The 9,816-nt window shown below is 39.2% G+C and overlaps 1 protein-coding gene across 2 annotated transcripts in view; it reads right to left on the bottom strand.

The window, feature by feature from the left end:
* Positions 1-1,488: 1,488 nt before the first annotated feature.
* The window catches only part of FHL2 (four and a half LIM domains 2), a 45,545-nt gene continuing 37,217 nt past the window's right edge, over positions 1,489-9,816 (bottom strand). For both annotated transcript variants that reach the window (XM_010081277.1, XM_010081278.1), the window contains exons 3-6: positions 9,538-9,712; positions 5,803-5,972; positions 3,860-4,046; positions 1,489-2,353 (exon numbers count right to left, since the gene is read on the bottom strand). In XM_010081277.1, the coding sequence (XP_010079579.1) occupies positions 2,202-2,353; positions 3,860-4,046; positions 5,803-5,972; positions 9,538-9,712 (684 nt within the window). In that variant the 3' untranslated portion in view covers positions 1,489-2,201. The remainder of the gene's footprint in view (positions 2,354-3,859; positions 4,047-5,802; positions 5,973-9,537; positions 9,713-9,816) is intronic.

Below are 9,816 nucleotides of genomic sequence, written 5' to 3'. Positions count from 1 at the left end.
AAGCTTGTTAATTTTATACAAGTTGTATCTCAATGGACTTGAAGTGATTAGAACTTGGGAAAAAGCTTACAGGGTAAAAGGCTCAGTAGCTACTTTGGAGTTTTAGCAGCAGTTAGTATCACATGAAGTGCTGGTCCTTGCTCTAGTGTAACAGTCTGGTGGGAGCTGTGTTTTGTGGGTGGCTTCTTGGCAGTGGTTTAGAGTCTAGGCTCTATTTTGTTATGGTTTCAGTTGCTAGGAGAAAGTGTGTTGTTATGTGTTAAGGAGTGATATTCAGAACTGTACTGGAATAATAGCATGATGCTGCTGTTGCATGATAACAGTCTTGTTTGCAGGCCGGTATGCTTTCCAGCCTTGTCATGTTTCACCTAACTTTCCCCAAAGCTGGGACCATTTTGCCATCTATTGTAGCGCTTGGGGGCAAGGTGTGCTGGGGGATTGCCAGACCACAGAAGAGAGAGTAAGTGATGTGCTTGCCCTTCTTTGAGGGGGATTTTTGTGGCTATTCTTTACTACAGCCTTCATCATAGAATGGAGTTACTGAACAATGGAGTTTAGTCATTCAGTGAGATCAGATTAGCACAGTGTGCACTTCAAAAATGTCAGCCAGCCAAGTTCTTCAAATGGTGTACAGTAAACCAAATCTGATCTGATGCATCTGTTTAGCTTGTTGAATTAATGAGAGAGGAATGACCTGTGAGCGCTTCACGCTTGGTACAAAAAGAGACAAATTCAAGAGTGGAGGCAGTACCTAGAAGCACATTTTCCCTACCCAGTTACACACAAAGTGTATTCATAATTCTTCTTTCCACATCTGAAGATTCCTGTTGAAAGTGTGGTTTATTACTTTCCTCCTTTTGCTGGATACAAATTAATTCCATCTGGAAGGTGTACCAGGATTGTACATTGCATAACACGGCCATATTTCTTGAAGTTTGCTTTTCTTGTTTGGGAAGAGACTTGTCTTCCTTTGGATTGTTTCCTTTTGATTTTATTGTCCTGCCAGCATGCTGTTGCTGACAGTTGCCTTTGCAGCAAACATGTAGCAGAAATGATGCTAGACCAAAGGGTATTACGTACTGCAATACAGAACAAAATTAAAGCATGCCCTAATATAGAAGTTAGAATTCTGACTTTTGCAAAGATTAAATGTCTTTTGAGTTGTCTTGACCTTCTTGCTTGCTGAGAACAATAATATTTTGGTTTTGACTTCAGAGCCTACGAAGACATTTTTTATCAGCTGTAGTTGATTAAGTATTTTCATATAGTTTTCCAGTTTTGCTGATAATTTTCCCACTGATTTCAGTTAGAAGACTGTTGTATCAACAGGGCCCATATGAGGATAGTCTAGACTCCACAGTTTCATAATGACTGGGTGCAAAAAGGGTTGTGTTTGTATGGCTCTTACATTGTGTTTCTTCAGACTGTGGAAGCATTTTATTTGTAAATATCTAATATGTAAATAGAATTAAAGCACAGTCAGAATTTTGGTTTAAATTATTTTATTTTGAAAAATACAATGTGCAGTGTAATGTTGACCAACTGTAATACTGACACCATCAATCAGAACTTGTACTTCACACAATGATCAGCTAGTCATGCAGTAAAATATGTACTTGTTATGAAGCACTCCCACTTCAACTGTTTTATCATTATCTCTTTATGGCATAGCACAAATCCTTGTACATTGAAACACCCTCTACGTTCGCAGTCTTTCTACACACTTGACAGCACACACTAGTCCCATAGCTCAAAAAAACTGAAGTGAGACCACAGCCTTATTGAAATTGAATGGTGTTTGCCATTGATTTCAGTGGGCTGAGGGTTTCACCCTGAATATCCGTCTATGAATATATTGTACGTGCCCATTGTAATCCTTGAACTATATCACTTGCTTGTAACTGGAATATTTAGTGGAAGGAAAAAAAACCAACGAGTATGTTATGTTAATAACACCCAAATGGTTTTACATCTCTGGTTTTGCATTAATTTTGGTTAGCTGTAGAAATCTTAAACACTGTTACTAGAGATTTTGAAATTGTTTTCCCTCCAGGTTTGGAGAGTTTAAAGAAAAAAGTTAAGTGATGTTAATAGTACAGTGAAACACAGAGTGGCAAAGCTAGTTCCAAACATCCATGTATTTCAGACTATATATTGCAAGCACGGCTTTCCTCCCCTCTCCCCACCTCTTATTTTGAGCTTTAAATATCCTTCCCACATTCAGGGCAAAGGATGTCATCCCTTTCTGTGAGGAAGCCACGACCCACTAATGAGAGAGAGCACTTCTTACAGTTAAAGCAATCATTATGCCACTGCCGTTCTTCAAAGGAGATGTACTTGGTTCCTCCGAGTCCTATTTGAAAACGAGAAGCATTCTGTTACAAGAAAAGCACAGCACTTCAGCCGGCAAGTGATGCTATTTCAGACTCCCCTCATAGTTTGCTATGGAGATCTGACATATAGTAGTGAAAAAATGCCATTGTGACATCTATTTGTTGCTGTGCTAGTTTTGCCACCCTTATTCTGTAGCTAGTAATGTTTTCATCCTCAAATAGTTCTGTTGCTTTCATCTGAGCTAATGAACTAGACTTATCACTGGTGATAATGGCAGAAATTAACTTTAAAGGGATGGCACTGTGATATACAGCAGAAGAAAAGGAAAGCAACTGGCCCTGACCAGAGTCTGACAGTTTTTTACAGAATGTTTTATGATGTCTAAGTTAATTTTGTTTTGTAAAAATGCATTTAGATCATTAAAAAAGAAGTCTGACTGGTTGTGTCATGACTTGATTCGTAGCTTTGAAGGAAGAGCACCTCAAGAAAAGAAGCAGGTTATCAAACTGCAAAAAAACATTCAAGTGTTTGAGGTTATCCTAAAGAGTATTGAAACTGCACAGGAAAAAGAGAAAAGGGACAAATGCTTCCTAGCAGTAACTATCTCTTGCTTAAACTCAGAAATTACAAGCAATTTGAATATGATGCATTGGAATGACTAGCTGGAAGTCAGTGAAAGATTTAGTTGGGCATATCTCTTACCTGCTGAGAGGGGCTTTTGGTTTGTTTTGCCTCTAGTAGCAACATTTGAAAAAAAAAAACCCAGCATGTAATGGAAAGGGCTGCAATATTCAAAAGAGAAATTCCTCTTTCACATGAACAGAAAACTGTACCTGTGGTGTTACGCACTGGCTTTTCTGGGAGCTATACAAGCAATCGTATGTTAGTGAGGAACAGTCGCAAAGGCAGACCAATAACAAGAGAGAAGATGGTCCAGATAGAACTCAGATTCGCAGTCTTGAACAGTATGAATCATGCTGTTAAATGTTGATTACTTAATAGAGGAGGTTGTATTTTTATGCTAAATGTTTCATACTAAAGCTCTAAACAGTTGCTCCTTTAAGTACTTTGGTACTAGACAGCACTATCTAAAAGCTTTGTGATTTCTCAGTTGCTGTCCTGAAAAGTCAGGGAAGAAATGCGCTGTGCTACAACATAAGCCAGTTAGATACTGTCAGGGGGACTGTTGTTGCTGAGGTCGACGATCTGTAATGAACGCAAGTGGAGTGACATACAGAACATGCATATCCTCCTATATGTGTAGCTCTTTTACTGTGTGTCCACCATGTTCCATGAAAATCAGGTGAAAAGGAGGAAACTTGAATTTAAAGACATCTTCCATTTCTTTTTTTTAGGCACTTGAAAGACATCATAAGTATTTAATTTCACACACCTTGAATTGTGTAGTGTCTTGAGTGTCTCAAGTTATTCCAAATTAATTATTGAACCATTTTTAATAATAGAAGCAGTTCATTGAAAAAAAAAAAACAACAAAGTTTAAAGGCATGGGCCATGAGAGACCTACCACTGATTGGGTTTGTGCATCCAGCACACTTTTTGGCATAAAGGTTGCAGAAGCAGCTCAGGCAATATGCGAACTCATCCCGGGAGGTAAAGCGTTGTCCAGACAACTGCTTCTTGCATCCAGTACAAACGAAGCACTCCTTATGCCACGGCTGCTCCCGGTAAGTAACGCCTCCTGTAGTGATAGCCTGTTTTATGGAAAGTAAGACAGAAAGTGTGTTCTTGAGGGTGGCAGGTTTGTATCTTGATTCAGTAGAGAGGAAAGGTGATATGGTTTTTGTGGGTGGGAGGAGGGAAAGAAAGCTTAACAGCAGCAAAATCATAATTTTGTCTGGAGTTGACCTTGAGAAAAGCATGCAAGTGGTTTATTATAATTTCCTAATTTACAGAAGGAAGCCCCATACTAAAAGTACTTTATTCTTCATCTGTTGTATAATCTCACTCTTAGTTGTCCTCTTTGTTTTTAAAGCTAATCTTTGTATGTTGCTTTTCATATGCGTGTGCTAGGATTCATCTCATCTCTGTTCCTTCACATGTCCCATTCTTCATGAGGAAGAAACTACGTCATGTGTTTCAACTTTGTTACGTTCCTTGGCAAGAACTGTCTTATTTCAAATTTTAGCCTTTGTCTTTGCTTTCTGCTTCTCTGGACTTGGGTGTTTTTCTCTTGTAACAAGTCATTGCCTACAAAAACAGCTTCCCTGATGTTAGACAAACTGAGCTTTTTTGCTCCTTTGAGTGTTCCTAAGAAAGCTATAAAATTGGTCACTTTAATTTTTCCTCCTTTCTTCACTAAAGAGAGATTCCCTTGGGATCGGGCTTGTGTGTGAACGATCATGCTACCTAGTATGTGTATTCATCTGTGTCTTTGCCCCTTTCCCAAGTATTTTTGAGCCTCTTCTTAAATGTGGTTAAAATTGGACACTAGACAAAGTTTTTAAGATACAAAACTAGAAGCTTTAGAAAACTGATGGATGACTGGAAGTAGTGCAGGCAGTTAGGTATACTTTGGGTCAAAGGCTGAAAGAAAAAATTAGCCTTTACCTGCTTGGTTTTGTGTGTGCAGCAGCAAAGATGCAGTTATTTCTGGCCAGCTGGTACGTCTGACCAGAGAGCATCTTTGCTTGACTGGAAGGGCAAACGAGCATGTAGCACACATGGAAGAGAGTCTGGGTAGGGTGGGCACAGGTGGTGTCTGGAAGGACGCAGAGGGTGAAGGGAGACAAAGAGGAAACAGTGGCAGTGGGAAAAGGGATTTACTGTGGATATAGCCACGGTTTTGATTGTTTTGCCTATGCATGTATCCACAGAAAAACGGGATTTGTTAGACCTATAAGTGATGAGATGATTCTTTTTAGGGAAGAATTTCTTATTAGTGTCTGTGAATATAATTTAGGAAATTCACAAATAAAAGGTCCTTAGCCTAGAAAGTCATACTCCTGAGTGTACTGAGTTTATCAGTGTTTATTTTAGGAATGTCATTTACTCTGTGTAAAGCTTATCTCTCTGTCTTGAACTTAATTAGAATATTAAAATACGATCAGTGTTAGCTCATCTTCCTTCCAGTTGGAGTGTCTGGGTATATGATATATGATGGGTTATATTGGAATGAGGTTATTCCAATGCAGAGTTGTTCTTTTGGTTGGTTGGTTTTGGTTTGGTTGGTTTTGGTTTGGTGGGGTTTTTTTTATTTTATTTTTCAAAAACATGTTCTCTGTATGCTTTCAATACAAAGGGATCTTTAATCCTGAGTGAGAGAATTCTCACTGTAGTAAATTCTGTGCCTGGTGCAGGATGGGAACTGAAATTATATAATCTCCTAAAATTAGTAGGTTCTGAATCTTTTATCACACATAATAAAAAAGGAAGATATTCTACCTACTTGGACATAAAGAGATGGACTTCAATCTCTTAGGTTTTAGGTAAGTAAAATAGAAGCACTACCTTTTTGCACTGCACGCACTGCATGGCAAACTGCTTTTCATAGCAGGGTACGCAAAAGTTTTGATTGTCCTTGGGGATGAAACTCTTTGTCCCAATAGGCTGTTGGCAGCGGTAGCAGATAAAGCAGGTCTCGTGCCAGCTGTTGCCTTTGTATTCCATCTTCCGAGTACCTGTAAGGAGACCAGAGCATCAACTGAGACGGATGCAATTTGCAGCTTGTTTGCCTGACAGCTGGCTGTCAGTCAATAAGCAGTGCAGCTATGAGAGGCTATTTCATGTTCCTTCCAGCTTTGCATGGCATTGGGTACCATTTTAGGGTTTTGGACAGTGAGTGGTTCTTCTCCTATAAAGAAGAAAAACTTTTACTGCTAATATTGAAGGCTTAGGACAAATTTTAGTGGTATTATTAGAGTTAATAATGAATTCTAATGAACAGGAAGATTCTCAGGAATTAGGAAGACACCAATAAAAGCTGCTACTAGTGCTGAGTGAAGGTAAGGTCATTCCTCATTAAAGTTTTACTTTCTTTGTTCCAAGTCCTGTTTGCTTCTTTTTTAGACAGCTGCAAGCTGCCTGGTTGATCCCTAGCAAGCTTCTTGCCTCCCTTTTCCAATACAGTGTAGTCACTGTCTGAGAAAAAGGATGATTTCGTATCTGCTCTGTGGCTTTGTTCCTGTCTTCACTGAAGTCCACTGTAAATATGCAATGGTTTCCAGCTCTGCAACACCTATCCTAAATGTTTTTCTGTCTCTTGAAACTTTCAGTGACAGAGAAGCTATCTCTCTGTCTTCATATGTATTTAAACCATGGTTGCTATGTGAAAGGAAGGAAAATCTTTAAACAATCCTTTACCGAATATCAGAAAAGTGCTATGGTAGTTAGGAGCTAAACGGACTTGTCTAGGGTACAGATACTGTGCTTTGCAGATTCACTCCACTGTATGACAGGTGGACTCTCAGCCCTTCCAGGAAATTGGAGATGCCCTATTACATGGATAAATGTTTTTGCACGCTGTAAGATTTCCTATGCACCAGCTTCAGTCAGAATATTTCATACTGGCCAGAAGGGAAAACAAACAAACGATGCTCCTACAGTTCTGCATTACTTTTGAAGCCTGTGGCAACAAACATGATGTCAAGTGCTTGGCAGACTGACAAGCTGATCACATGCTGGCTGATAATGAAGAACCATACTAACTCATTTGATGCCAGCTATCCCCACCCCCATTACTGCAGGGTGAAGTTTTACCATTTTCCCCTTCTCAAGAATTAATTTCTCTTTGTTTACTAGTTGCATTTTTTTCTTCTTTTTTGTTTTTTTGCTCTCATTAAATTCTGTGCAGTGGTATACTTCAGGATTTTTTTTTAAATAATTGACTTACAGCAGTGTAATATGTGAGCTGTTAATTATCCTTCTGCCTGATTCTTGCATGAATATTTCTGATCTGTTTTATTAATGGACTCCTTTTAAGAATTGTGCCCTCTCTGTGCTGGTAGCTTTCTGTATCATACCAAGGAGCAACTAAATCAGTCCTTGAAGGAATGACATTCTGGAAACAGGAGATGTGGATACATTTTCTTATAATAGTCTAGAATTTTATTTTCACATTTTCAGCTGTTCTCTCTTTGGGATTGTGTTGTTACTGAAACTCAAGGCAGGGGGAGCCCTGATTGTTAGCTGCTGGACTGAAGTCAGTGTGAGTTTAGTTTGCAGAAGGACTGAAAGATCAAGCTTGTAATTACTTTAGTATTTAATGGGCTTGTCGTGGTAATGCTTTATTAAATCTAAATTGTACATTTAGTGGAGCAAAGCAAAGGGCAAGTGTAGCATTAACAGTCTCCATAAAGGGTATCCAACCACTTGCTGGTTCTTTCAAAATGAATTATGCTTCAGCTGGTGACCAGAGTGCTGTGGTGTAGCTCCCGTACTAACATGGCGTGTAAGTAGGAAATACATGCTGGGTGTACTGCTGTCCAAATGTGGTGACATCATGGCTATCTTGAGTAAGCAGCTAAAGACCAGTGCGTGGTTGTAAAGCTTCATAAAAATTGATTTATTCTGTTTCAGATTATAATAGAAGAAGGGATTCTCTGCATCACTGAATCCAGCTTCAATTACTACTTATCAATCCATAGGTGCCGTAATAGGCAAAAAAGAGATCCATTCAGTAAATAAGCTCACTGATCATGGGAGTGAATTTGATGAACAATCTTAAAAATATATACATATATATGTAGTTCCAGCTTTAAAACTAGCACTGGCTATTCCCAAGCATATTAGTTGTTAGTGCTGTATTGGCAAAAACAGGTGCACATGGAATAATAGGAGATGCCTAAACTCAGTCGTGAATGGACACGGCCATCTGCTTTTAAATATCATCATTGTTTCTATTTATACATCTTATTTCATCATCAAGCCCTCATTCTTACACTTTAGGTGCACAAGGTTATGGTTTTCAGCTTTTGTCTAAGATGAGCAGTGTCAGAAACAGCCAAGGAATAGTTCTACAGAAAAAAGTAACTAGTAACTGTTATGGATCGTGTATGTGGATTCTTCAAATTGCCTTTTAATATTTTGTTTCTGGACCAACATTCCTTCCACTTCAAGCCCTCAAATCGTCACAGAATGCTATAGTATTGACATGAACAGATGACTTTTGTAGCAATCTGTTACCATAACCTCATGTTTCATATTGAAAAAGAGAATAACTCTTTCCTGTTTCTTCATGTCTTTGTGCTCAAGAAAGACCTTAGAGGCACTTTGACCAATTTTTCATTTTTATGGCAGAAGCTAAATTTAGAGTGATTACATAAAAAGCTAAATCATGAATCAAGGAAGCTGTTAAATTTGCAAGCTGCCTCTGATCTTCAAGCAGTGGAAGCCAGTGAAGACAGAATACAAAGTTGGGATTGGCCAGAAACATCAATTCTAGTTGTGCAGCCACCAAAAGCCTTTTAATGAATATTGCTGTAGAACATTATAAATCCCATTAATAAGAATACTAAATGAAATAAATATTAATTTTCAAGAATAATCCACTTCACGTGAATGATAGTTCTATCATGATCCATTATGAAAATTATGTTTTGGGCCCCTCACCACAAGGACATTGAGGTGTTGGAGCAGGTCCAGAGAAGGGCAACGAAGCTGGTGAAGGGTCTGGAGCACAGGTCTTATGAGGAGCATCTGAGGGAGCTGGGGTTGTTTAGTCTAGAGAAGAGGAGGCTGAGGGGAGACCTTATCACTCTCTACACCTGCCTGAAAGGAGGGTGTAGTGAGGTGGGTGCTGGCCTCTTCTCTAAGGTAACAAGTGATAGGACAAGAGGAAATGGCCTCAAGTTGCACCAGGGGAGGTTTAGGCTAGATATTAGAAAAAAATTCTTCACTGAAGGAGTGATCAGGCATTGGAACAGGCTGCCCAGGGAAGTGGTGGAGTCACCATCCCTGGAGGTGTTCAAGAAACATGTAGATGTGGTGCTTAGGGACATGGTTTAGTGAGTTAGGTGGTGTGGGTTGGACTTGGTGATCCTTGAGGTCTTTTCTAACCTTAATGATTCTATGATTATGCGTTCTGGTCATAGAAATTACTTATAATGCACCATCAACTGCATTTTACAAAGTTCACCATGACTTAGCAGAGATAGTCAAGGAAAAAACATTTGTCACAAATGTTGCTGAGTTTGGGCTTGATATTTAGCCTAATCTTTTCTTAGACCAAAAAGTGAGCATCCTAACCTGGCATAATAGTCTTCTTGCACTCATTACATTTGGAAGAGTATTCGTTGGAGTAGCAATCAGTACAAAGTAGATGTTCCTCTTTTGCAGCAAAAGGTTTGTCCACCAATGAATTCTTGCACTGGAAGCAGTGGAAGCAGGTTTCATGCCAGTGGCGTTCCTTGTAAGACAGATCCTGTAGAAATCCAAAACCACAGAGTAAGCAGAATGAGCAGTTTGCACAATTGGAAGCCCAGAGAATGCAAACATGTCCAAATCTGAACGACAGCCAGGAGCTGA

This window comes from Pterocles gutturalis, unplaced genomic scaffold (assembly GCF_000699245.1).
Source record: "Pterocles gutturalis isolate BGI_N339 unplaced genomic scaffold, ASM69924v1 scaffold12129, whole genome shotgun sequence".
NCBI lineage: Eukaryota > Metazoa > Chordata > Aves > Pterocliformes > Pteroclidae > Pterocles > Pterocles gutturalis.
The sequence above is the reverse complement of the archived record's forward strand: the minus strand, read 5'-3'. Positions and strand labels throughout refer to the sequence as shown.